Below are 27861 nucleotides of genomic sequence, written 5' to 3'. Positions count from 1 at the left end.
GAGAACGACATCCCTCCATTTCCCCTGCCCCTAAATCATGGAGTCACACCTAACTTCATTGTCTCATCCTACCACTATATTTAGTTAAGTTTCACATTCAAACCACTGCCAGAACCAACTTCCTCTTCCGACTAAGTCCGGCGAGTGTTCTTTAGTCTACTGTTCACCCTTCCCGCAGCCCTTGCAAAGCCGCTCCCTGGCTCAGAAGCCCTTCCTCTGTAAGCCCCAGACGCGCCCTGGTCTCTCGATCTCACCCACAGTGTCAGGAATGCTCCTACAATGGAACAAGTTCTGCGTCTCGGTCAGTCAGATTCCCGCCAGTGGACTCGGGCCGTGACAGGACCCTACTGTGTCCACAGGGAGAGCAGATCGAGGCTTCCCTCCCACTGACTAACGCGACCTTACCTGGCTGAGGCGCCACAGCGGCAGACGCGCTGGGAGGCGAGGAGGGTGTCCCGCAACGGTTCAGGTCCCGCGGCCGCTTCTCTAGCCGCCGGACCAGCCAGCGCACGGCGATGAGCAGCACGGAGGCACCGAGGAGCTCCCAGGCCAGCGCTGCCCACTCAACCACAGCCAACCGCTGCCACAGCATCGCCACCGCCGACGCCGAGGCCTAGAGCGCGGGCGCCGGAGTTATAGTCCGCGCCGCGTACGCCTCAGGCCCTCACTAGGCCGCTCGCTTCGCTGCCGGAGCCGCGCAGGCCTTAGGCCTCCGCCCCGCCGCGGGGTTACAGAAGTTACAGCCTGACAGGAAACGGTGAGGCGGGGTGCGCGTGCAGTCCGGTGTCTTTCGTTCCCCAACGATCAAGCCAGAACGCCTCCAGGAACCCAGCCTCCGCGGCTTCGGAGGCAACCGGGGTCCTGATTCAAGCGAGACGCCGTCTGGCAGTGGCGCGGGCAGCATGTCGGGGGCCTGAGTCGGGCTCGGCGCTCTGGCTGGGCGCGGCTTGTTCTTCAGTGCCGTGGGCGCTTCGCCTTGAGTTGTTGCCACGGGTCTGGGGATTGGAGAGCCAGGAGCTGGCACCTGGGCCACCAAGACTGTGGCCAGAGGAGCCGATCAGAGTCCTTGACAGGTAGGTGCTGGGGGCGAAAACGGTGGCCAAGTTCAGAAACCCTGCTCAGTAGCACTGCCCAGTGTTGTAAATGGAGCTGTTTCTCTGCAACACAACGGACCCTCCTGGCAAAATGCCAGTGCCGTTCTGACGGATAACGCAAAAGCCTCCCCAGCACTGGGATCAAAGTTGTGTGCCGCCATGACCGGCTGCTATTTGGAATTTCTTGAAGTCCTTTTCTAACGTTTTTCTTTTTGAGTCTTGCTATATACCCTAAACTGGCTTCATGCTGGAGATCTCCCTGCTTGAGCCTGCAGAATGTTGAGGTTTACAAGCATGTGTCACCATAATTACACTGCTGACTACAAATCACGAGGGCACCGAAGACCATGAGAGCCCGTGATGGTGTAGAGGCTTCTCACATGTACTTTGAACGGTTTTCAGCAAGAAAGGTGTAGGTTGCTTGTTGGGGGAATTACAAGAAGGCAGAATGGAAGGTTGAGGCTGGGATGCCTCTTCTGTCCAAATGTGCATCCTGCTTTACTGCCAATGAGGACTTGACGGTAAGACCAATTCTTTATCAGAAAATGGTGGCCTGAGGCATGTCCTAGGAAGACCTGAGTGGAGGCCTGCAGGTTATGATGCAGAATCAATTTACAAGCTGGACAAGTGTCAGGTGTACACCATTCGGGTCATGTCCTCAGTTAAAGATGTTACTCCTCAAGACAGATTGAGGGAAGCCTGCTGAACTAGATACAAAACAAATAACCAACCAGGTGACTGAGAAATGAATTTCCAATGATTTTTTTTTACAGCCCCAGGATATATAAGGCAAATTTAGATATATTTCAGTTTAGCAGGGCATGGTGGTGCACATTCCAGGACTTGGGAAGCAGAAGCAAACAGATCTCTGAGTTCGAGGCCACTCTAGTCTACAGAGTGAGTTCAAGGACAGTCAGGACTATACAGACAACCCTTGTGTTAAAAACCAAAGTAAACAAAAAATTCAGTTTAATTGTAGACTGAGGCAGATGGGTAAAGTAGTATTAATTCCTTTAAGAAACAAGCCCAGCAATATGTCCTAAAGCATTGGAGAGCAACTTTTGATGTTGTCTTTTGCTTCATTATTGTGTTTATTTAAAAAGACTGTTGTTCATTACGACTGTTAGAAGCTGGGCATAGTGGCTAACTCATTTACTTGAAACCCAGGCAGCTGAGGATGATCTTGAGTTCAAGGTCAGCCTTTCTCAAAGACTTACCAGAAGTATACTGTACTTGTGGAGATCCAGCCATATATACACATAGAGAAGAGCCCATGGCAGAGAATTAAGTAGAAAAAATTGGGAACAGCAACAGTGGGGAGCCCGAGATTCTCAGGTGGAGACATGCTAGTTCCATAAAACTAAACTGGGAAAAGCAGCAGGCCAGGAATCCTGGGTTAAGGATCATAGCTAGGCCGACAACAGGCTGGCCTAGCAGGTGAAGGAAGGTTTGGACTTCTTTTCAGAATGATGAGGCATTAAGTGTTGAGAAAGTATGCTTTGATCAGCCTGATGGAGATAGTACAGTTACGAAAAGGTTGACAAAGGGTAGTAGAGTGCATATGAAAATGCATATTTAATGCTCAGAAAACTTCATGTGAGGTGTGTAAGTCAAGGCTGCCCCTCCATAGAGTTATACTACTGTAGGATATTCATATAGAAGACATACGACTATTTTACTATGAAGGTAATTCTTGACCTAGACATGTGTAAGGAAAGTCTACAAATCATCTCCTGCAGATACCTATCTGGAAGGAGGATAAAAGATGTTTATCCATGGTTCTACTCAGCTATCCCCATCCTAGGAGTGGCTGGAGCTCTGGCTCCAGGGAAGAATAAGCACTTCCTTAATCTGGGTTGTTAAAACTGCAGCCTAGTAGGTGCCATTTTCAACTCTAACTCTAGTTCAACTATGGAAGAACATAAAAGGCTTGTAAAGGTGGTATAAGTGTCCTCATAGTACATTAGGGAGTTCAGCTGTGCCCCTTATAAAAGGATTATCCCAGCTGTGTTTCCTGCCCGTTTATATCCCCTCATGAAACCCTCATCTGAATATCTAGCTGATTCCTATCTGTTGTATTTGGAGAGGCTAGAGTATGTAGGCTGGGGAAGACTATGAGGGGTGCTCTATCTATGCTGCTACAGGGAAGCCTTCATCTTTGCACAGTAAAGGCTTTCTAGGTGTACCCACATTCCTGTAAGTACCTTCTCACCTGTGCTCTGTAAAGAACCCCAATAAACTCAGTGATTCCCCAGAATGAACTTCCATTGTTATTTACATCTTCCCGGGAAGAAACTTTAGCAACAGGTCACCATCCAGTGTGTTTTGGGAGCCAGGTTCATGCCATTGTAAGGGCCATTGGGATGGAGATAGTACAAGTTATACAGAGGAGGACAAAGGGTAGTGAATGGCATAGATTCTAAGAATTTTTCCATATTTAGATTTGGGGACTCTCTAAGACTATCATGGTTACCCATTGCGGTGATTTGAATGAAAATGGCCCCCACAGACTCATAGGGAGTAGCATTATTGGAGGTGTGGCCTTGTTGGAGGAAGTATGTCACATGGGGTGGGCTTTGAGAGTTCAGATGCTCAAGCAAGGCCCACTGTCACTCTGCTGTCTGCTGATCCAGATGTAGAACTCTCAGCTACCTCTCCAGCACCATATCTGCCTATGTGCTGCCATGCTTCTCACCATGATGATAATGGACTAAACCTCTGAACTGTAAGCCAGCCCCAATTAAATGTTTTCCTTTATAAGAGTTGCTTTGGTCATGGTGTCTCTTCACAGCAATAGAAACCCAAACTAAGACATCCATCATGGATGGCAGGGGTGTTAAATAACCCATTTTATAGTTCCATCTTAATTTTAACTGTGTGGCTTATTAGTAACATGTAGCTGAAATAGACTTGGGTGATTCATTGATCAAAAATAAAGGGTGAATAAAAATGATAAGAAATTGCTTAGGATACAAAAATTAATCCAGCAGAGACTAAGTCAACTCAAGAGCATTTTTGCTCCCTGCATATGCTTTTGCATGTGTGCTGCTTCCTTATGGTGATGGTGGATGAAGGCCAATGAAGGTCAACATGCTGCTTCTGCTGGTCTAACATAACAAGGAGTGAATCTTCCTTTCCTATCTCAAGCTCTGGTAGGACACAATTACCTTTTTAAATGGTGTGAAACAATGAGAGATAAAAAAAGCTACTCCCAAATATGACAAAATGCTATTACTAAAAATGAAGCCCTCCCAAATGAAGTATGAAAACCTTTACCAAAAATAGTTTATTGCATAAAATGTAAGGAATTCCCAAGCACGCTTATATTTAAAAAAAAGCAAAACAAAAACAAATCAACATGCCTTTAAAGTTACAGTCTGTTAACTGTGACAACAGTTTTCCCTGGAAAAGAGCCAACATGAAGATTGACTCTTGTGAAGAAATTTTTTATAGAAATGAGAAACTCAAAAACTGAAATTTTGGACCCTCTAAATTGGACATCAACCCAAGGATCCTGTCAGAACCTAAGACTACTATAGAGTAGATTTGGCTAGAATTCCAAACCACTGAGCATGTTAGGGTAAGACTCAAGATATCTCACACCACAGCATTATTCTTTATCATTAGGGTCTATCTCATACCATAGCATTATTCTTAACATTGGGGTCCTTGGAAGGCTCCAACACTTTTTCTTTTCAAATATGACGGTCCCTTTCACTCCCATAATCTTCACCTGTTAATTTTTGTTTCAAGATACATGAACATATGTTATGGTGAGCCTATAGGCCTATGGCTTTTACAGTATCCAAACACTGGGACAAGTTACAGTTTGAAATGGAGAAAGAATTTAACACAAGCTTTCTGATATACAACACTAAGACTACTTTCTGAGAGGGCTGGTCCTGTTCCCTGTATCCCAAACCCAAGTAAACTCAGTCTCACATCTCAAAATCACTGCCTGCTACAACACTATAAAACCTAAGACCATGAACTCAATCTGACATGTACAATTAAAAAAAAAACAAAAAAACGGAAATCTCATGGCAATTTTTTTGGACATAAGAGAAATAAGTAATATTATAAATCATGCAAGCCAAGGTATCAGCTATAGGACATGATATAGCATATGTGATATATGCACAAATGTTATGCAATGGTAAGCCTCCCTTAGAAAACAACCCTCCAGTTGCCTATAGTTTTTCATGAGAAAACCTAAAATTCCTAGTTTTCACTACACAAGCAACAGTAATTCAAGCTGTATTTACTCAAGAATAAGCTCTGGGAGGTAAAAGTACAATGGAGTCCCTTGGAAATAGGACGAAAAAAGCAAAACCAACCAACTAAACAAACAAATAAAACAATACCTTAATTGACAGCAAATTTGAAAATTCAACTTCAAGGTGACTTAAAGGACCCTAAAAGGATGGCATCTCCAATCTAAGAGTCCTCTGAACCACACATGTGAGAAAAAAAAAACACATTGGTGCACAAAGATGGACAGGGAATAGAGCCAAGACGTGTCAGACCCAAGGACCTGCAAGGTAGATAACAAAGCCTAGAGGAAGTGCCATTTCTGAGGGTGTACATGCACATGGGACAGCAAAACAATGGAAGAAATATGTTAAGACATGAAAACAACTTTCACTTGAGTTCAGAATTAGCTTATCCTTTCCTTAGTCAACGCAACACAACCCATTTGAAGACCTCTCCACACAGGAGAAAGCAGCTCTGCTGCAGAATAAGCCCAACCCAAGTATTATTTCTTGGTTTTGAAATTTAAAATACAAAATAAATAAGAATGTAAATTACCATCCTTTTCCTAATTTCTAACTTACAGATAAAGAGGGTATATTAATATATAATGAAGTTTTCAAGTTGGTTTTTTTTTTTTTTTTTAGATTAACCCTGTACAAATGCTATATACATGTAAAAGTTCCAATACTTGCTAGGGAATATTTTTCAAACACCAGACATCATTGTGATTACTTCTACTTTAACCATATTAGTTAATCTCCTAATAGGATATTAGAAGAGAACAACTGATTCTCCACAAAATAGACAAATCCACTAAAAGACACCTACCTGGGCTGATCACTAATGTTCAGAACTTACTTTTTCAGGCCTTTCTCTTCCTTCTAACTTAATATTTCAGATAATTTTTTTGTTTCACCTTTGTCTTTTTAAATCATGGTTTCATGTAACCAAGCCTCAAATTGCCATGTAGCTGAAAACTGGTTTTGAACTGATCCTCCTCCTGATTCTACCTCCCAAGTTCCTCCTGATTCTACCTCCCAAGTGCTGGGATTACAGTCATGAATTACAAAACCCACCTCATTTTAAATTTTCTTCACAGGCTTTCATAAAGGTTAAAGAACTTAACTCCTCTAGTCAGTATATGAAGTATTAGTATATGATTTAGGAAGCAGATTGCAATAAATCCCATATTTAGCGCCAACTTTAAACAAAGTTTCTGTCTCTGGACCTCCTGTCTTTCAAACCACAGCTGCCCACCTTCTCCTAGGTATTCTGACACCTAGTAATACCAGTGTTTAATAGAGGTCCAGGGTAGTTCCAAATGACCACACAGACATTCACAGTGCCCTATTAATACCATCTTTGGGACACAATGGATACAGCCTGTAACCCACACACAGACTAAGGCTGCCTCCTTTCCTGCTCCTTTCTTCTTCCTGTGCTCTCCAAATGTCAGGTCAGCATTAGGAGACCTTGGAGATCTTCCATCCCCTGCTAGATGCCTGACTGGCCCTGCATGTTCTTAATCCAAAGTGAGTAGAACCACATAAGGCCACAGACCTGAGAGGTCAATGTTAAGAATTCATGGAGATGCTGGTAGAAAAGACCCTCAGAAATAAAATGACTAAAACAACTCTTTCTGTGCGAGAGTATTTGGTTTTAGGATGCATAGAAAATAAATTATATTTCTTAAAATACATTTTTTTACTAACATCCCTAAAGCTACATGTACACTGTTTCTCAATATTCAAAAGGCAATCAGTAAGACAATTAGGTCTTTAAATAATATAGGTATATAGTTTTTTTAAAGACTTTCAATATTTACATATACATTCTATATAGGTAGAATAGTTTGAAAAACAAATGGAATAAAAACAAAAGGTGCAAATAAAAGTTCATTTCTGTAGGAAAGTAAAGGTCTTAATGAGTAGAACAGTAAAGACTTCTAGGTGCTGATGCCTACTGCGCCTACTCCGTAGTGCCTGATAGGAACAGGTTCCTGGCAACACCCTTAAGTCTGTCTACAGCCACACATAAGATCCTTCCTTCTGCAAGAAACTGTTCAGACATTGAGATTTCACCAGTGATCCAAACTCTGATGTTTTTAAGATTTGGTTATTTCATGGGAAAAGTTAGTTGTTTAAAATGACTATTTCTTTAATCCTTGCCTCATTCAATTATTTTAATCCTCAATAAAAGGTAAAGGGAAATTTAAATCTCACCTCTCCAAAAACAAAAAACAACCAGAAGCACACAATCAAATAAATAATATTAACAAAAGAATATTCCTTCAGTAGTCACAAATACTTGGTGATGAAGACAACAGTAGTCATTGGCCCAGCCCCTCTCTGGGAACATTGTTTTGACTATGTGGTTTTGTGTCTCCCCTGGGGTGGGCATGCTCTGCAGAGGCAGCTTCCACCTGAGCCCATGAGGACAGGGACTCATGCACAGTGATGGTATGCTCCTCCATCTGGCGCTGCAGACTGTCCATTTCCTGCCTGGGGAGATGAGAGAAGACAGAAGAAGAAACCCTAAGTCATACAAGGACCAGATAGAACCACTAACCATACCTCTCTCTAACAAGCCACAGAGGTGGGCTCACCACCATATGTGGTTCCCTCAAAGACCAATAAATGTATCACAGACCAGCAAAATCAGCTGGAGTCAAAGAAGGCAAAAAGCTCCTGGCATTTTTTCCCCACTCTGGGCAGAAGCCAGCAAACAATCTAGCATAGGTTTCTGTTTTCTGAGACGTGCTCCTATCAGAAACATGAGAAAGATATGAAAGCCTGATGCTAATCAAGTTGCTGTCTGGAAACCACCTGAGGCCACTGCCACATGTGACTTTCCCTCAATAAGGTCACCCTGACAGTCAGGGTCCTCTGTGCTGGCCTCTTCTGTCCTAAGCTAGGATGCTCAGCCTATAGGGGACAGGTATAACACCTGACCTTTTAAGGGCCCACCAAGATAGTTTACTTAGCTATTTTCACCTTACGTACATGGACCCTAGAAGCTCTGCCAATATTAAGAGCTTCAAAGGCATAGGCACCCTACAAACAACAGAAGAGATGCCCCCAGGAAAAACATGTCTAAAGGCTGAACAAAATGGGGCCATAGAAAACAGATCATACTTGAGCTGCTGCAAACAGCTGTTGAGATTCTTGAGGGGTTCCTTGCTCACAGCAGGTGGAGGCCTCAGCAGCTCCTCTAGCAATGAGGCTGGGACAGGACAGTCTGGTATCTTGATGGGTGTTGCAGGGCTGGAGGAGTTGGACTCACCTTTTGGCTCTTTCTTCTGTTTGTAAAAGCACATCATTAGCCTCTCTACAACCCTCCTCATCTCCACTATGACAACTGATCCCCCCCTCCCCCATGTCCTCCTGCTGAAAAGGAGACTGACTGAATTGCCAGGTCTATAAAGATAGTCTGACAGTAAGTAGGTTAAGAAATATTAGCTGGTCCTGCAATCCTAAGCACAAATCACTTGTGCCCTACCCTCAGGAAAAATAGCTAAACACTGCATTAGAGCTCTCTTGGAGTTTCCTGAGATATAAGCCTATACCTTGAGCTTCCCTAAGAAATTAGGCAATATTTATGTAGACTGTATAAATAAATAAATAAACCTGCCAGGTATTTGAACCCTCTAGTAGGGTTGATAATAGCATGAGGTTCCCACCTGAGCCCATCCTGAAGCCAGTGTCCCACAATGGCAGCACAGCAAGGCTGTGTGGTCATTAATTTAAAATAGTATTACAACAAGATATGTGTATTTAAGAAGAAAAAAATTTTGTTGAAAAGTTACCAAAATAAAATGCTTTGGCCCACTTTCCAAGCATAGTTCTCTATGATCTTTGTGCACAGCAATATTCAATGTTAGTTAAATGTATTAGTTGAGCTGTGAATGACTAGAAAACCTGCCAATCTCCTGCTCCAATAAGTCTAAATGAAATAGACAGTTAACCTGTAAGGGATGTAACCTAAATCCTACCTTGGTTGCACCACGGCGGAGATCCAGCTTGAGCTGTTGGTTCTGCTGCAGCAGAGTTTTCATGTTGTTCTTCAGTTCAGACACTTTTGCTTGAAGCATAAACTTATCCTTCTGGGTCTCAGACAGATCTTCCTGTACCATTTCCAACTCAGACTTGATAGTCTAAGGAAAGTGATCAGATTTTTTTTTTTAAGCTAAAAGATCCTAAATACCTGGCATAGCGAGTGACACATGCCTATAACCCCAGCAGTGGTGAGGCTCAGGAGGCTCAAGGCCGGTTTTAGCTACATAGCAAGTTTGACATCAGCCTGGGCTACATAAGAGCCTGTCTCAAAAAACAAGCACTGTAGCCTGGTGGTGGTAGTGGTGGTGGTGGTGGTGCATGCCTTTAATCCCAGCACTCAGGAGGCAGAGGCAAGTGGATCTCTGAGTTCAAGGTCAGCCTGGTCTACAGAGTGAAAAGGCTACACAAAGGAACCCCATCTCGAAAAACAAAACAAAACAAAAATCTTAAAACACACTTTGAGATATTAAGTTGTATGTCAGTTTTAAGGACATGTTTTTTTGTTAGGACGAGTTGTATTTTTCATAGCAGCAATTTCCTCTGTAGTTACCTAGGCACTGACAAGTTCATTGGAATCCAACCCCTGAGTTTAAAAAAATATTTATTCTATTTTTTATTATGTGTATATGGGTTATGTGCACATGAGTGCAGGTGCCTGTGGAGGCCAGAGGAAAGAGAGATGGATTCTCTGGAACTAGTTACATTTGGTTGTGAGCTGCCCCATGTGGTGCTAGAAACTGAACTTGAGTACTCTGGAAGAATAACAAGAGCTTTGAATTGCTGAGTCATTTCTCCATTTCCTACTCTTAACATTATTTTTAGATTGACTGATTTATGTGTGAGTGCTTATATGTGTTTATATGAACATGCAAGAGCTTTCAGAGGCCAAAAGAGGGTGTTGACTTTCCTGGAGCTGCAATTATAGGAAGTTAAGCTGCTATGTGAGTGCTGGAAACCAAATCTAGGTCCTCTGCAAGAGCAGTTAAGTGCTCTTAATTGCTGAACATCACTGCAGCACTCCTGACACTGAACATAGAGCCTTTTCCAAACAGCAATATCTTCATGGCCACAGTTAACCCCAAGAATCTTTAAAATCCTACAGTCAACTATTAGACTAAGTCAAACCATTCCTAAGAAATAGTATAACCCTATAGCAGGAATCTCAAAGAGTCTTATTATAAAATCAAACCTGAGGCCAGTTATTGGGGTGAATACTGGAAGATCAGAGAGACAGAACAAGCCACAGCTACCTCACCTCGACGGATCCTCAGCTGGTCTTGTTTCCTCAGACTGGAGGCCTCTGAGTCCTCATCCAGAATGGGTCTCAGCTGAACTGCTGCTAGAAGCCTGAAAGCTTAACCAGCCAAATGCTTAACCAGGCCAAAATGCTTCTAGTTCCTGGTCCTCACGCCTTATATATCTTTCTGCCTTCTACCATCACTCCCTGGGATTAAAGGCTTGCTTTCTGGGATTAAAGCCGTGAGTCACCATGTTTGGCTGTATCCTTGAAGGATTTCTGCCTAGCTCTGCCTCCCAAGTGCTGGGATTAAAGGCGTGTGCTACCACTGCCTATCCTCTATGTTTAATATTGTGGCTGTTCTGTCTCTGACCCCAGATAAATTTATTAGGGTGCACAATATTTCAGGGAACACAATACCACCACATAACCCAGTCTAATGACTTGAGCCTTTTTTGGTGTATGTGTGTGTGTTGAGACAGGGTTCTCTGTAGCCCTGGCTGTCCTGGAACTCACTCTGTGGACCAGACTCAGAGATCCACCTGCTTCTGCCTCCTAAGTGCTGGGATTAAAGGAATGTGCCATCACACTAGGCCATGCCATTTTCCTTTCCTTTCTCTCTTTCTGCCTCCTTTCCTTTCCTTCCCTTCCCCTCCCCTCCCCTTCTTCTTCCTTCCTTCCTTCATTTCTTTTTTTTACAAGTAAGAAGTATTAGCAAGTATGTCTCTGGTCCTTTCCCTGAGTAGAAAAGACTATTCGTTTGAGCCTCCATGGAGAAGTAAATCATAAACTAGGCACTAGACCTAAAACAGCATGCTCCTGGTATACTTCATACAGCTTAAGAGAGGGATAGTGCTTGAGTTTGTCTCAGTTTCTCTTCCATCTAGCCATATAACCTGAACCAGATAACCATGCTGAATTTCATTGTAAAATGGAGACAGTGTCTTCAGATCATTGAGGTAGGGTGGGGGAGCCCAGAGGGTAATCCAATTCAATGAGAACTCTTCTGACACTCAGCCTGTCAGGTATTCAGTAGCCAGGGACTGCACCCCTTCCATCCAGATCCAGGGCTTGGGATAGAGATACTACCAACCTGCAATGTCTGTTGTGTACTCTCTAGTTCTTTCTTGCCATGTTGTTCTGTCAAGTCAAGCTGCTGCTTCAGGGACTGAATTTCTCGTTCTTTCTGATCTAATTCCCATTTGAGATTTTCCATCTAAAAGAAGAAGACACATGACTAACACAATTTTAAAATGGTGCCTTATAGTGTAAAACAGTTCTAAGGTATTTTTACTCATATTTTAGTATTACATTTAGAAAAAAAATGTAATTTCTGTCTGAACAGACAGGGCAGCAGGGACCTAGCTGTCACCTCTTGGCTCCCTGTGGGCTGCTGGCTCATCTGCTCATCCAGCTGCTTCTGTAGGAGCTGGAGCTGGGTTCTAGCTTCTGCCAGCTCAGTCTGGAATTGTGCTATTTCTTGAGAATGTTTTCCCTCTCGAATCCTGGCATTTAAACAAACAAAAAGGTTAAAAATAAAACGACAAAATTCTCTCAATTTGTCCTCCAAGGCTGTCCACGGTGAAGACCTTTTACCATTGGCTGGAGACAGTATAGAGTACTTCCACTGCTCTACTTCCACTAACGCTGCAAAGAAAGCCCTTTGTACTCTGGGAGACACAGTCTATTCACCAAACTCAGATTAGGGTGCTGTCAGACACTTCCATAACACAATAAACCTCTGGGGCTGCAGTAGAGGTATGTGGACATCCTTAGGTTTACCCTACCCCTTTCCACATGTCTGAGTTGATGCTGCATTAGTGTGAAGCTACAATGAATCTCTGAATACTCAGGATATTCCTGGATTGAGTGCTTAAATGGAGGTTCTTCCTATTCCAGGAAGAAGTCAAGGAAGAGCTGGGTTAAGGTTAAGCTCAGGCTTCCTGAAACGGTCAGTCAGATGACTCTGTTCTTTTGACTTGCCCGTAAAGTACTTGGCAACTTAGGGAAAGACAGATGACTCTTTCTGTGAAATTCAAAATTAATTAAAGATGAAAGAAAATCCCAATAGCTCTGATGTGTTCTATGGAAAATGGACACTAAGGTCACCATGGCCAGCCCTGGTTTGTCCTTGTGTGCAAGCATCAGGTACTCACTGAAGCTCATCCGCCTCGGCCTGCAGTGTCTGTACCAGGTGTTCCTTTGCCTGCAGTTCCTTCTTCACCTCACTCAGCTCCAATGTAGCTGCCTTAAAGTGGCGGCGGTTGTGTCCAGCTTCTGCCCTGACAGCAGCCATCTAGAAGAAAGTGAGTAAGTTGACATTACTCACACACAAGTTGTACCATGATGAATGCTACAAGTTTGATGGAATACCAAGTACCAACACTGAAGCCCCTCCCAAACCCACACAGAACTGGTCTAGCTTGTGTATTTTCCTCTCAAGACCAACTTACAGATAAAGATGAAGATACCTGGCTTTATGCTCAGCACACAGTGACTAGTGACATATAGGATATAGGTGACAGACTGTGCTGAATGAAAAATTTTACTCAGTTTTCTTAGTTTTAAGAGGTTGTTTACTCAACTTTATTTATTATTAAAGTTTATTCCTAATTCTTATATTTCCACCTAATTGTAATAAGATTTAATTCTATGTAATTGGCCTCCTCTGAACATTTGTTGATATTCAGAGTCAATAATAGATTCTCTCAAGATTTCCAAGCAAACTCCTGAATGCATAAGAAAAAAAATTCCATTTTCTTTTCTAATAATTTAGCAATATCAGTTAGAGAAACAACTAAAGCTGCCTAGCACTTTAGAGGCCCAGGGTGCACTACAAAAATGAAAAAAAGGTATCAACAGTATCATCATTAGTTATTCAATTTACTCTATACTTGTATTTTAATGGGCCTTAAAATTGTGTCACAGATTTTTTTGTTCAAGTTGTTTCCATTTGAAAATAACTGCTTTAAAGATGAGAACTAGCTGGGTGGTGGTATCTCATGCCTTTAATCCCAGCACTTGGGGAGGCAGAGACAGATGGATCTCTGAGTTTGAGGCCAGCTTTAAAATTATTTTCATTTAAAAAAATTTTTCCTGGGCCAGTGAGCTGTCTCACTAAGGTGCTTGCCACACAAGCCTGACCATCTGAGTTCAATCCCTGGAACCCAGATAAAGGAGAAAACAGAACTGACACCACATGTGTGCCATGACTCACACACATCATGTACGTATGTACACATGGTAATTAAAAAATTTTTTTAAGTTACAATTATTTTTTACTGTCTCAGGTGGGCATCTGTAATCCCAGTACTTCGAAGGTGGGGGAAGATCATGAGTTCACAGTTTCCAGGCATGATGGTACACGCCTTTAATCCCAGCATTCAGGAAGCAGAGGCATGTGGATCTCTGAGATAGAGGCCAGCCTGGTCTACACAGCCAGTGTCAGGCCAGCCAGGGCTACATCATGAGACTCTGTCTCAAAATACAGCAACAAGAAGTAAAGAGTTCGGGGGCTGGAGAGATGGCTCAGAGGTTAAGAGCACTGGCTGCTCTTCCAGAGGTCCTGAGTTCAATTCCCAGCAACCACATGGTGGCTCACAACCATCTGTAATGAGATCTGGTGCCCTCTTCTGGCCTGCAGACATACATGCAGGCAGAACAATGTATACATAATAAATAAATAAAATCTTTTTAAAAAAAAAAAAAAAGAAGTAAAGAGTTCAAGGTTATCCTCAGCTACACTGCAAGTTCAAGGACATCCTTGCTACAAGATACCGTCTCAGGGGGAATAAAAAGAAATTTGTGTATATAAATAACAGATTGTACACCCACACAACAGTGGCCCTGATTATCTGCTCTGTGCCAGCAGGTGTGTTAGTAGGCAGCTCACATTCTAAAAGAGGGGAGGGTATAATAGCCACCATAGGCCTCTGCTGCAGTGATTTACCTGACGGATCAGTAAAACTGGAATGTGGAAAGGAGCCAGTCACAAAGACAAGTCTGTATACTTTAAGGCAATATACAGCCATATTTCTTGACTGATTTTAGACAAGGTCTTGCCATAGAGCTTAGGCTAGCCTCAAATTCACTACATAGTGCTCAAGCTGGCTTTAAAGTCAGGATCCTCCTGCCTCAGTCTTCTAAATGCTGGGATTACAGGAGTGTGCACAAATGGGAAGTGTGCTTTTTAAATTCTACAGTTCCTTTCCTAGCAAAGACTAATGTGCATATATATGGGTGCCTCAGTCTGACCTTCTCAGTCCTTCATTGCTAAAGTCACTTAATGCCATTTTCTACAAAGAAACAATGTTCTCTGCAGTCTCTGTCATAACAACCCAGTCCTTGGAAACAAACTCAACATGGAAAGGGCACCCCCACAGTCTACATCTCCAGTCTACATCTCCTAGAAGGCCCTATGAATTTGAAGCTGACCACATACCTGTTCCTTCATGCTGTTTACTTTCATCTTTTCTTTCTCTAATGAGGCTTGTAAGGCTTGGACCAGTTGCTTCATCTGGCGATCCTCCTCCTCTTTGCGCTGTAAAACTGCCTGCACCTACATCACATTATGAAAAGATAAATAAGGAACGATATCAATCCCAAGCATCTATACAACCTGCAATACAATTTGGGATCCTCTACAGTCAGCCATCATGTGGAGCCCAGTAGGATGGTGTGGTGGTTTGAAAGGAAATGCCCGCCCCCACAAAATGGAGCACTATTAGGAGGTGTGGCCTTGATGAAAGAAGTGTGTCACTGTGGGGATGGGCTTTGAAGTCTCTTTTTCTCAAGCTTCCCTCAGTGTGACAGTTGACTTCCTGTTGCCTGCAAGATACAGCACTCTCAGCTCCAGCACTATGTCTGCTTGCACGCTGCCATGCTCCCCTTCATGGTCATAGTGAACTGAACCTCTGAAACTATATGTGAGCCACCCTCAATTAAATGTTTTCTTTATAAGAGTTGCTGTGGTCATGGTGTTTCTTCACAACAATAAAAACCTAAGACAGATGGTATACATAGTGATGACATCACGGGAAAGGAAACAAGGTAGGGAAGGTTAGAAGCCCCTCTTTGGGGCTGGAGATGTAGCTCGGTTGGTAGACTACTTGCCTAATAGGCACAAAGCCCTGGATTTGATTCCCAGCACTTATGTATAAAACGACAACTGGTGTGGCTATAATCCTATGGCACAAAGCAGAAGGATTAGAAGTTTAAAGTCATCCTTAGCTACCTACTGCGTTTAGGGATAGCGGAGATGTATAATCCCTGCCTCAGAAATGAATTAAGTGCTGAAGTCTGATCTCACAAATTGTGTCACATGGCTGTGTTCAAGAACATAGCTGAGAACCAAAAAGAAAGAGGCAAATGTATCATACAAGCAAGGCAGCCCAGCAACAACAGGAGTGGTAGGAACTAGAGCAAAATGTAAATTAACTAAGTTAATGTAAGTTCAGCTACCTCTAAAGCACTGTAGAACCTAAGGAGCTGAGAACAGAACCTATAATAAGACACCAAGGTGGGGTTCAAATCCCAGTTCTAAATGATATCAGGACTTAGCAAGTGTCTTTTGCACAGCGTCTGGCCTGTCCCACCAGGAGCCTACTATGTAAAAGGGACTCATAAACTTGATACAATGACCACAGGCTCTTACAGCTGGGACATCCAGGTTTGTGCAATGGCCAGGTTCCTCTGAGCCTCTGAGCCAGGTGTGGTGGTCCCCTGAAAGTAGCTATGACTCAGTGTGGTGAGACACTGACAGTAAGTATGGTCCACACAACTCTCATGCTGCTCCTGGCAGATAGGTCTCAGCACCTGGAGATTCAGCTGCACCAGGTCAGCTTCCCTCTTGGCTAGTGCAGTCTCTAGTATACTGTTGTGCTCCCGCAAAGCTGCATTAGACTGTCCGAGGCCAGTGAGCTTCCCTCGCTCATGTTCTAACTCCAAAGCCAGTTTCTTATTTGACTCTTCAAGACGTTTTATCTTCCTTCTGAAGCCTCTGGATTCTTGAAGCTGAAACATATAGGTACATGTAAAATTTCATGCTCTGGGCAGATGTGGTGATTCATGCCCATAACCCCAGTACTTGGGAGGCAGAGCCATAAGGATCAGTTCAAGGCCAGCCTGGCTATATCAAAAGCAACACCACCACCCCCCAGACACACAAATCATATTCTGTTAGATGGAATTATTATACTCAACTGAAACAGTTGAGCAGTTTTCAACAAGAGCTAACACTAAAGCACAAACTGTCATTGACTTATTACCTATGAAGCTACTGCTCTTTTGGGTTTACAGACACTGAAAAGGACCTTGCTAAGCTACTCACAAATGGGCATGGGGCTGGGCTAATCTCAGCATACCCATTTGAGGACAGGATAGAGATGGTTGAATAAAACACACATCCCTAAAAGTTATGTAATATTCCTGGAGACCCTGCTGTAGCAGCGTGGTAGGCAGTAGGGTACGACAGGGGCTGGTGACAGGGCCCTTAGTGATAACACTGCCTGAATAGGGCCAATAAACTGCTTCTGAGTTTTCAGTTCTTTGGCAAATTTAATTTGGGTTTGTTATTTACAATTAAAGCATTTTAACTGGGAAAAGAACAGGAATATCTAACCTTTGGACACTGAAATATGACAAATCTGTTAGGATGGATTCATCGCTATCCTAGGACTTATGTGGCATACAAGCTACAGGCTAGACATACCTGCCTTAGAATGTAAGTCTCAGTAGCCATTTTGTAACTGTAAAGTGGTAACTATTGTTATCCTCCCTAGAGTACTGGCAACAATCTGGTCCACCAACAATCACAAGGTGACCAAGTGCCAAGGAGCAAGGCTGAGCAGACAGCAAATACAGGTGTTACCTCATCTTCCAGCTCCAGCACCTTCTCCCGGGACTCTTCCAGTTCCTGGCTAGTCATTGTGATCACCTCCTGTAACTCCTTCTCCAACAATATCTTGCTTTGGCCAACATTCTGCAGTTCCACCTCCAGAGCCCGAATCTTCTCCTGAGAGCCAAAATGGGAGTCATGTTTAGTCAACGGCCCTTCCCTCCTGCAACTCTCATGGACACATAATTGACTACAGCCTAGATTTTGTAGTTGTTGTTTTTAAATTTTTATTAAATTTTTGAATTTATTTTGTGTGTGTACATGTGTGCAAGCACGTGTGTAGGTGCCCTTGTGTGCATGTAGAGCTCAGAGGACAACTTGTGGGAGTCAGGTCTTTCCTTCCACCATATGACCAGGGATCAAACTCAAGTTATTAGGCATGGTGAAAGGGGCCTTTATCCATTGAACCATTTAACCAGCCCTGTTGTTTTGTTTTGTTTTGTTTTTGAGACAGAACCTCCCTTACTAAAAAGCCCAGACTGGCTTTGAACTAGTGAACCTCTTCCCTCAGCCTCACAAGTGTTTGGATTACATCACTAAACCCAACTCAGGAGGCTCTATTCTTTTATTTGTGATAAGGTCTTGTGTAGCTCATGCAGTCCTAGAACTTGCAACAGCCAAGATTAGCCTTGAAATCCTGATCATCCTGCTTCAGCCCCCTGTATACTGGGATTATAGGTTAGAGCCATCATTCCTGGCTGGAGGTTCTATTGTTGACTCTTGTGTAAGACTGAGATAAAAGGGTATACAGTAAGACAAAGTCATTTCCTTACTCCAGCCTACCATAAACAAAACCACAGCTAAAGCTGCTGGGAATATTCTGTTCCTCAGTTGCAGATTCTAGACTCCAGAGCACTCCACTTGCAGGGCAGTGGTGGCGCATGCCTTTAATCCCAGCACTCAGGAGGCAGAACCAGGCGGATCTCTGTGAGTTCGAGGCCAGCCTGGTCTACAGAGTGAGATCCAGGACAGGCACCAAAACTACACAGAGAAACCCTGTCTCAAAAAAAAAAAAATTAAAAAAAACAAAAAACAGAGCACTCCACACCTTGCTGCCTTTACTAGGTGATCCAAAAGATTTAAAATGACAAACAGAAAGGAACATGGTGATTGACTAGAGACCACTCAATATTTTATAAAGTAACAGAGTATTTACTTATTCAACTGGATAAGCACATACCATATAACCTTCTAACTTATAATGATACATCTATAATCTAAGAACTTGGGAGGCTAAGGCTGGAAGATCAAAAGTCTAAGACCAGCTTAAGATACAAGGAAAGACCCTGTTTCAAAAAGAAAAACACAAGTTTGGCATTGTACTATACACCTGTAATCCAAGTATTTGGGAGGTGGAGGTATGAGGAATAGAAACAAAGCAATCCTTACCTACACAGGGCCAGCCTGGATTACTCAAAAACATCAAGAACAAAAACATACAAACAGGGAGCTGGAAAGATGGCTCAGTGCTTAAGAGTACTTTCCACTCTTTCAGAAGACCACAGTTTGATTCCTAGCAAAGTGGCACCCAAAAGTCTGTAACTCCTAGAGGCCTCTTTTGGCCATCTTTCCGCGATGGCACCATGGTGCGCATGAATGTCCTGCCTGATGCTCTCAAGAGCATCAACAATGCTGAGAAGAGAGGCAAACGCTAGGTCCTCATCCAGCCCTGCTCCAAAGTCATTAGGTTCCTAACTGTGATGATGAAGCATGGTTACATTGGTGAGTTTGAAATCATTGACGACCACAGAGCTGGGAAAATCGTCATGAACCTCACAGGCAGGTTGAACAAGTGTGGAGTGATTAAGCCCTAGATTTGATGTGCAACTCAAAGACCTAGAAAAATGGCAGAACAATCTGCTCCCATCCCGTCAGTTTGGCTTAATTGTACTGACAACCTCAGCTGGCATCATGGACCATGAAGAAGCAAAACGAAAACACAGGAGGAAAAATCCTGGGATTCTTTTTCTAGAGATGTAAAACACATTAATAAAAAGCCTCCGTGGACTGTGAAAAACAAACAAACAAACAAAAAACCCCTAGAGAACAGAACTTTCCTAATGAAGTGACATTTGGATGACCTGGACACACATACTCTGTTGCCTCCATCAGAGCTGTGTGGTTTACTGACCTGTTGCCCTCATCCTGTCACCTCTCAGCCACTGCAGCAAATACAACCTGTCTACCTGTCAGAGCTCCCCAACTTCATGGTCCTAATGTACACCTATCTACATGAAAGGACAGGAAAGTGACAAGGCTCACTTTCCACATTTACTGTGAGCCAGGCCAAACAGATCCTCTTCCCACTCAACTCTCAGCTTGTCCCCCTAGTACCGCCTGCAATTTTATTCCATTTTTTCTACTTTATCAGATACTACCTCTCTCACTGCATATCATACTGTACTGTCTGTCTGTACCTCTCCCCATGAGTCCTAGGGTTATACAGAGAAGATTATAGGACAGAAGTAAGTTCTGCCTCTGCCCCTCAGCCAAGAGCCCAATTTCTACAGGTCAGGGAAGCTTCTCCAAAGGCACATGAGATAGTACATATATATAAGTCACTAAAAGTCCAATGACAGACCAAGTCACTAGTTAAAGAAATGTTGTCTATGCCAGATGTAGTGGTGCCTACTTATGCTCCCAGTGACTTAGTAAGCTGCGGAAGAAGGACTACAAATTTTAAGGACAGCCTAAAGATAACTTAGATTGTCTCCAAATGAAAATTAAAAATTAAAAAGTAGAGGAGGGCTGGCAGTGACATAAGAATTTTAAAGCAAGAAAATGTTTATAGACTACACTTTTCCTATTTTCAAAAGAATGTTAAGGACTCTAGCCATATAGTGGTGCATGCCTTTAATCTCAGCACTCCAGAGGCAGAGGCAGGTGGATCTCTGTGAGTTCAAGGCCAGCCTGGTCTACAAATGGAGTTCCAGGACAGCCAGGGCTATTACGCAGAGAACCCTGTTTCAAAAAACAAACAAACGGGATAGAGAGATGGCTCAGAGGTTAAGAGCACTGGCTGTTCTTCCAGAAGTCCTGAGTTCAATTCCCAGCAACAACATGGTGGCTCACAACCACCTGTAATGAGAGCTGGCCTGCAGGGATACACGCAAACAGAACACTGTATATATAATAAATAAATAAATAAATCTTTAAAAAAAAAAGGACCAAAAACAAACAAAGCCAAAAGAGTCATAAGGACTTTGACAGGGAGAAATGTGTTTACCTACATGTAGAACAGGGTCACTGCTGCCACCAGTGCTCTGAGCTCTGAGCTGGCTAAGCTCTGCATCTGTGGCCTCCTTGGTAGCCAGGGCCTCCTGCAGGCGGCGGCTAAGAATGCTCACAGCGTTCTCATAAGCTTTGTGCTTGGTCTTCATCTCCTTCTGGGCACTGGTCAGATCCGAGCCCAGTCGCTTCATCTTCTGCTTCTGTTCTGTGATGGCCCTGAGACATGAGTGAAAAAGCTGAGTTAAACTTCGGTGCAACCAGCCAGTTCCCTGGCCTGAAACATCAAGGGCACATACTGTAGTTCACCTTCCAGGGCTGGATAGTGTCTTTTTTGTTGTTGTTGTTTTTGTTTTTGAGACAGGGTTTCTCTGTGTAACCCTGGCTGTCTTGGAACTTGCTCTATAGACCAGGCTGGCTTTATACTCAAGAGATATGCCTACCACCACACCTGGCTCAGGGCAGTGGATCTTGAGAGGCTTCAACTCAACCCTATTCTGTCTTGCCAGAACCTGGCTGACCCTCAGGAGAACTTGGGCAAGTGTGTTCTTGTTCTGGTTTGGTTGCTGAAGGAGACAAGGTATCCGTCAGGAGTCCATGCTAGAGGGACAAGAAAAGCAATGTGAATCCACTAAGTCACATCCACCGTCATCAGGACCTGCCCTTAAAAATGATTCTGTGATGGGTATGGTGGTATACACCTGTAATGCCAGTATCTGAGAGGCTGAGGCAGGAAGATAGCTGCAAGCAAGAGGCTATGCTGGACATAGGACAGCTGGGGCTACACAGTGAGATCTTTTTTTCAACAAAACAGAATGAATAATCTTGTGAGGGCAGAGAAACAGCACACTCCAACCAAAAAATATCCCCAACATTCTTCCTGAAGGTCAAAAGCAAACTCTCATCAGATTTATGAAAACACTACTAGCTGATAAAACACAAACAGCACAGAATATACCAAGGAGTAATGAGGTCCCAAAAGGCTGGGACTCAGAACTCACACTGTAATCTCAGCATTTAAGAAGGTGAAGCTGGAATATCACAAGTTTGAGGTCCATCTAGGTTATAAAGAGAAATATCGTCTCAAAAAACCAGCTATTTCAGCACTATTCGTAATAGCCAGAACCTGGAAACAACCTAGATGCCCGTCAACTGAAGAATGGATTAAGAAAATGTGGTACATATACACAATGGAGTACTACTCAGCAGAGAAAAACAATGACAGCATGAAATTTGCAGGCAAATGGATGGAACTAGAAAATATCATCCTGAGTGAGGTAACCCAGACCCAGAAGGACAAACATGGTATGTACTCACTCATAAATGGTTACTAGATAAAAAGCAAAGAACAATCAGACTGCAACCCACAGAACCAGGGAGGCTACATAGCAGGGGGAACCCTAGGATGACTGTGGCTTATAATAAGTTTGGTTTTACTCAATCACTGGGCAAGCCTCAATGAAACATTTCACTATTAGGATAAGGATTTATACTGTATCAAGCTGATAACAGAAATAAGTAAGTAAATAAATAAATAAGAGAAAAAAACAGCTATTCTGTCTCAAAAATAAATATATGAATGAATAAATAAATAAATGGCCCAAAATGGTGTTTGCCTGCATGTGTACTCATGTTTATCAGTAGTTTCTGGTAAGGGTCATATTTTAGGTTTATGTGTGTGAGCATAAAAGGATAAGATGGATGAATATCAAAGTGTCAACCTAGTGAGGGAGCAGGAATGTGAGGATACTGACACCAGTGTGTGTGTGAAATAATAAGTTAGATTAAATAAAAGGAGAAGGAGATTTTAGGGATAGGGATGGAGCTCAATGGTAGAGCACCTGTTTAGTATGCTCAACGTCCTGGGTTTCAGCCCCAGCTTGGGAGAAGGGGGTGCTTCTGTAAACGATACTTGAGCAAGCCAACTTATAAACTCAGATATGTAGGAAAAAAGTAACTGCCAAATCATGCTGGAACTTTAGAACCTGTGCTCCAGGCTACCTTTTCATAAGCCTGAGTACAAAAAGAATCTGTTAAGGAACCCAGCAACATCAAGGACTGTACAGATGTTCCCGCTCTCTGCAGAGCTGGTGCCCCTCACAGTAAGTGTATGCTTCTCAGACTTACTTCTTGGCCTCTTGCTGCAGCTCTTCTATTTGTTTCTTTAGTGTCTCGTTGGCCTCAGTAAGAGCTACCATCTGCTCTTTGTCAAACTGCAAAGACTTTAAAAAGAACAAAGAATGGCCAGTAAGTAAAAAGCCACCTACTTCAGATATTTGTCACTGATGAACCATACTTCAGAGAGGTCAAAAGCTTTTCTCAGTGTTGAAGAGATGGGTCAGCAGTTAAGAGAACTGGCTGCTGTCCTAGAGGACCCATGTTTAATTCCCAGAACCCACACAGCAGTTTATAATCATTTGTAACTCCAGTTCTAAGTACTTGAATGCCCTCCTCTGGCTTCCATGGGTGGCATGCACATGGTACACAGATACACATGCATCCTAAATACTCATATACATTAAAAACATTTCTGGCCACTGTGTCCAAACCATTAATGCCTTCCGGGCAGGAAAAACAAGCTCAGGTTCGCCCAGGCCTTACCTGATACCTCATGAAAGGAACAAGCAAGGTACTTCTGGGTGAATACTGGACATACCATCTTTATATAAACATGCTGGCCACTTGTCTACCTGAATCTTGCCCTGGACCTCTTAGGGACTTTCAGCATGTCATGTGTAAAATGGAGCCTTTTTTTGTTCTAGCATCCTGCATATCAACTCTCCAAATTCCTCACCCCAGGAAGTGTTCCCTATTTGGGACAGAGATCTCTACCCGTAAGTCATCCCTTAACCCTACCTGGTCGGATCACCAAGCCAGTCACCACACTCATTAAAACAGCAAGACCCAGGGGCAGTATGGCTGTCCAAAGGGCATGGGCAGCTACCTGATTCTCTCAGTGACTGTACCCTGCCTAAACTCAGGCTATTTGCAGAGCACACTCTCCTTTCTGTCTGCTGCCAACTTTGCAGACTTCAAGGCTCAACGACTAGCTCCAAAGACCCTGTCACAGGGTGGCATGTTCAGATGCTCACTCTTCTTTGTTTCTTTCATATAGCATCACAACCTGGACTTATCTGATTATTAGTTTTGGGGAAGGCCTTGTCTCTAGATTGTTTTAAAAGCCTTTCTTGGCCAGTGCTCCCTGTTCCATCTTGTACACAGTAAACCCTCAGCACAATTGGCTGAACCTTCACAACTCAAAAGAACCTATGTATTGCATCCCACCTGCAGGTGAGTCTCCATTTCATCTCGTTCTTTCTGCACTGACTGAAGATGCCCCTCAAGATCTGCCATCTGCTGGTGAACCAGGGACATCTCCCTCTGCAGTCGTGAGTGTTCTATTTCCATAGTCTTCTTCTCTCCATGCACCTTCATTAGCTCCTGCCTCAGTTCCTTCATCTCTGAGTCCAGCCGTTTTTTTGTGGCTTTCAGCTCACTAATGAGTTGGTCTTTGGAAGTAGCATCTCGCCGGTAGGCCTCTACCATTACCTTTAGGACAAGACGAAAGTAATAAGCCAGTGCCAGTCAGCATCTTACCCAGGGAATAAGGCTGGCTTAAATAAAAATGTTTACCAACAATTCAAGGTATAACCTCCCTCACCCACGTTCTAGGCATGGAAGCAAGTATTCTAACCACTAAAGTACACCTCTAGCCATAGGGCACAACTTTTTATACAAAAAAACAATACATGTTAAAATCTGACACTACTCATTGAGAAATACCAATGATGATGGCATGTCTGGATTTCTGTCACATGACGTGACTACAAACTATGCCCCACCTCCCCAAATCTGGACATTGTATGAAACATCCCATTATCCTCCTGGAATCCTTGTATCTTTCGGGTACTCTCACAAGGGCTAATCTCCCTTTGGCCGGGGTGCTTGGATTCTGAAAGTTAATCCTTTGCATATCTCTGTAATAAACTGAAACACAACTTATAAACAAGATCTGGAGGGTCTTCCTATCTTAGAACAAAACATTCAACTGCTGCTGGACAACAAAGCAAAGAGTCAGAGCCATTCCTCCACCAGGAGACAGGGCTTCACAAGACAAAACTATGTCATAGACCGTTTGGGTACAAACTAAATTTGTTTTTAATGTTGGGTTATGGCATAAGCTTTTCGCATACTTTATACTGTCAACACAACCAACACACACTGACAAAAAAAAATGTGTAACACACACAGATCTTGGAGTGATAATGATAGGGTATCCTGACAGGTACTACATTGGTAGGTATTACATTCAGCCTTGGAGGATCATAGGCCCTTCCTCAGGGGAGAAACATCATGCTGCCTCACTGACTGCAGTGCCTTTAAAAAGGATAAGACCTAGATGCTTCCCTCTTTCTGATTTTGTTCCCCTGAAGCAGACTGACTACTCAGCAATACGCCCAACACTTGTTTCCCATGTCTCACCTTTTGCTGAAGAAACTGCTCCTTTACTTTCTGCACCTGTTTTCTCAATGAGGCTGTCTCTTGCTGCAAGTGCTCCACCTACAGGAGAGGTTTGCAGAAGGGTGGGTGGCCTGACAGTTCTAGGTCTGCACCCAATGGCATTTCTTAAGCCCGGCAGTGGTGGCACATGCCTTTAGTCCCAGCACTTGGGAAGCAGAGGCAGGCAGATCTCTGTGAGTTCAAGGCCAGCCTGGTCTACAGAGAGAGATCCAGGACAGCCAGGACTGTTTCACAGAGAAACCCTGTCTTGAAAAACCAAAAAGAAAAGAGTCAGCACTAGCCAGAGCACAAAAAGTGGCTTTCAGTCAGACACATGCTGATAGCCAAAGGGCTGCTCAGGCAGGACACATAACCAGCATCCTCCCTCCTTGCCACTTAAAAGTACAAAGACAAGGTGAAGGGCAGAGGAGTGAAAGAAAGGATGAGGCAGGGGATGCTCTAGATTAGATAGACTTAAGCCCTTCCTGGAATAGCCAGAGAGGAAATACTTTTAAGTTATTGTGAGCCACATGTCTGCTGCAGCTTCTCAGCTCCGGTCTTGCAGCATGAAAGCAGCCAGACACTACATAAAAGAATAGAGTGAGGCTCTAGTCCAATGAACCTCAGTTTACAACACCCCATATCCTTGTGACTTAAATCATACCAGAGACCAGCCCACCCCTAATATCTGGAAGCTTGGAGAAATTGCCATCTCAGGCCCCAGACTGAGACAGATCTGCACATAAAGAGCCCCAGGGACTCAGGAATACATGATATACTGGAAGGGTTACTCTGGTACAGAAAAAGCCTTCTGCTGCTTTGTTATTTCATGTGAGAAAGAAAAAAAAAAGAGAGATTCTGGGGACTGAACCCTGATGCATATGAGGCAAGTATTCTACCATTAAGTCACACCCCAAGCCCAATAAAAAATGCTTCTGAACACCCTACCAGGGCTCTTATAGCACTCTGCATGGTACATCTCCATGATATATGACAGAGATACCCAGACATAAAACATTATTCTTTCAATTATTATTACATTCTAAAGTGTCAGTGAAATCATGCTCACCTGACAGCAGTTAAGAGCACTGCATGTGATCACCATCTTAGATGGTGGAAACTGAGGTCAGTAAACCCCAGAGCCTTGTATAGATAGCTTTTTCTCAGAGACCCTTAAGGACATGTGTTCATTCTAACCAGCCAGGTGGGACAGCCAGCACCTGGGCAAGGAAGAGCTTGAAAGACAGCAGTTTCCCTGTAAGGCTGTTAATACACCCCCACCTCTCAAGTCAGGAAATAGACTTCAGAGCTCCAGCCAACATGCAGAAGAACCTCACTCCACTATGCTGTTCCATCCAATACAGTAAAATTTCAACATGATAAATACTGTCCAGTGTCAGTTGAGGTCCCTCTTACAACTCCCTCTAAATTAACGTCTCCAGGGCTGGAGAGATGGCTCAGAGGTTAAGAGCACTGCCTGTTCTTCCAGAGGTCGTGAGTTCAATTCCCAGCAACCACATGGTGGCTCACAACCATCTATAATGTGATCTGGTGCCCTCTTCTGGCGTGTAGGCATGCATGCAGATAGAACACTGTACATATAAATAAATAAATAAATCTTTAAAAAAAAATTAATATCTCCAAGAGAAACAGACCATGATCCCTGATCCTTTGTCCTTACAGAACGGAATATAAAGGCATAATCATTCGAACTTTAGTTCCACTTCCTGAGCATCTTTCTTTACTATGTATTTTTTTATAGATTTGTCAATTTCTAGCAGTATCATACTGTTAGCACACTGCTGTTCCCCATATATGGCCACCCCACTGGGCTGTGCTTTACATACCAGGACACTGGTGTTAACAGGAGGAACCTACCATGAGCTATCTGTCCCACCCTTAACATACCACATCATGACTAGCTTGCCACATGTAGGAAGAGGAAGCAAAACCAAGTGTACAGCAGCTTCTCCTCCAGCTGAAAGCATAACATCAGCAGCAAAAACTGGTGCTTTCTTGGCAGATAACATTTAAAAGCTCCACACAAAACTTGTTCTCCCAGTATCTGGTTCCTCCACACCCAGAGGCCAATGGGGGAAAGGGTTACAACAAGAACTACTGGTTTCCTGCTCGAGAACACTCTTCCATTGATCACTCACGTTTGTAACAGAACACATCCCAGAAAAGAGTCAATCTATGGTCCTTCAAAAACAGCTAAGACAGTGTTACCTGGTTGGACTTGACAGTCAATTCTTGTCTCAGTTGTTCCAATAGTCCTGATGTCTCCTCAGTATCTTCTTCCAAACGCTGTGCTCCTCTGTCAAGTTCCTCCTTGTCATTCCTGGCCGAGTGTAGAGCCACTTCCAAAACAATCTTCTCATTCTGCAGGAAGTGAATTGTGTCCTCCCTGGAGTCAGCCTCTCTCTGCAGCTCCTCCAGCTTTGCTTGTAGCTCATCATAACGTGTATGCAGGTCATCAAGAGACTGCCCCTTGGACTGTAGAGCCTCCTGTGTGGAGGTGAGCTGCTTTATCACATCTAGGTGCTCCTGCTGAAGTGCTGCAAGCTGCTGGTCTCGCTGGAACAATGTCAACTTCAC

The 27861-nt window shown here is 43.4% G+C and overlaps 2 protein-coding genes, 1 long non-coding RNA gene and 1 pseudogene across 10 annotated transcripts in view; 2 read left to right on the top strand and 2 right to left on the bottom strand.

Annotated features, from left to right (window-relative positions):
- The window catches only part of Ankle2 (ankyrin repeat and LEM domain containing 2), a 29278-nt gene extending 28229 nt beyond the window's left edge, over positions 1–1049 (bottom strand). For both annotated transcript variants that reach the window (XM_052754854.1, XM_052754855.1), the window contains exon 1: positions 406–1049. In XM_052754854.1, coding sequence (XP_052610814.1) covers positions 406–592 — 187 coding nt within the window. In that variant the 5' untranslated portion in view covers positions 593–1049. The remainder of the gene's footprint in view (positions 1–405) is intronic.
- LOC128120693 (uncharacterized) lies at positions 961–27720 on the top strand. Its single transcript, XR_008221933.1, has 3 exons — positions 961–1073; positions 24055–24152; positions 27652–27720. It is a non-coding gene; the product is annotated as an uncharacterized LOC128120693 (long non-coding RNA).
- The window catches only part of Golga3 (golgin A3), a 49277-nt gene continuing 25781 nt past the window's right edge, over positions 4366–27861 (bottom strand). For all 7 annotated transcript variants that reach the window (XM_052754847.1, XM_052754848.1, XM_052754846.1 and 4 more), the window contains 14 exons: positions 27493–27861; positions 25246–25323; positions 24049–24312; positions 22891–22985; positions 20766–20982; positions 17509–17652; positions 16455–16652; positions 15082–15198; positions 12797–12936; positions 12013–12145; positions 11734–11856; positions 9340–9501; positions 8483–8646; positions 4366–7849 (listed from right to left, as the gene is read on the bottom strand). In XM_052754847.1, coding sequence (XP_052610807.1) covers positions 7678–7849; positions 8483–8646; positions 9340–9501; positions 11734–11856; positions 12013–12145; positions 12797–12936; positions 15082–15198; positions 16455–16652; positions 17509–17652; positions 20766–20982; positions 22891–22985; positions 24049–24312; positions 25246–25323; positions 27493–27861 — 2376 coding nt within the window. In that variant the 3' untranslated portion in view covers positions 4366–7677. The remainder of the gene's footprint in view (positions 7850–8482; positions 8647–9339; positions 9502–11733; positions 11857–12012; positions 12146–12796; positions 12937–15081; positions 15199–16454; positions 16653–17508; positions 17653–20765; positions 20983–22890; positions 22986–24048; positions 24313–25245; positions 25324–27492) is intronic.
- LOC128120692 (40S ribosomal protein S15a-like) lies at positions 17659–20754 on the top strand (annotated as a pseudogene).

This window comes from Peromyscus californicus, unplaced genomic scaffold (assembly GCF_007827085.1).
Source record: "Peromyscus californicus insignis strain IS unplaced genomic scaffold, ASM782708v3 Scaffold_2__1_contigs__length_46816999, whole genome shotgun sequence".
Lineage (NCBI taxonomy): Eukaryota > Metazoa > Chordata > Mammalia > Rodentia > Cricetidae > Peromyscus > Peromyscus californicus.
The sequence above is the reverse complement of the archived record's forward strand: the minus strand, read 5'-3'. Positions and strand labels throughout refer to the sequence as shown.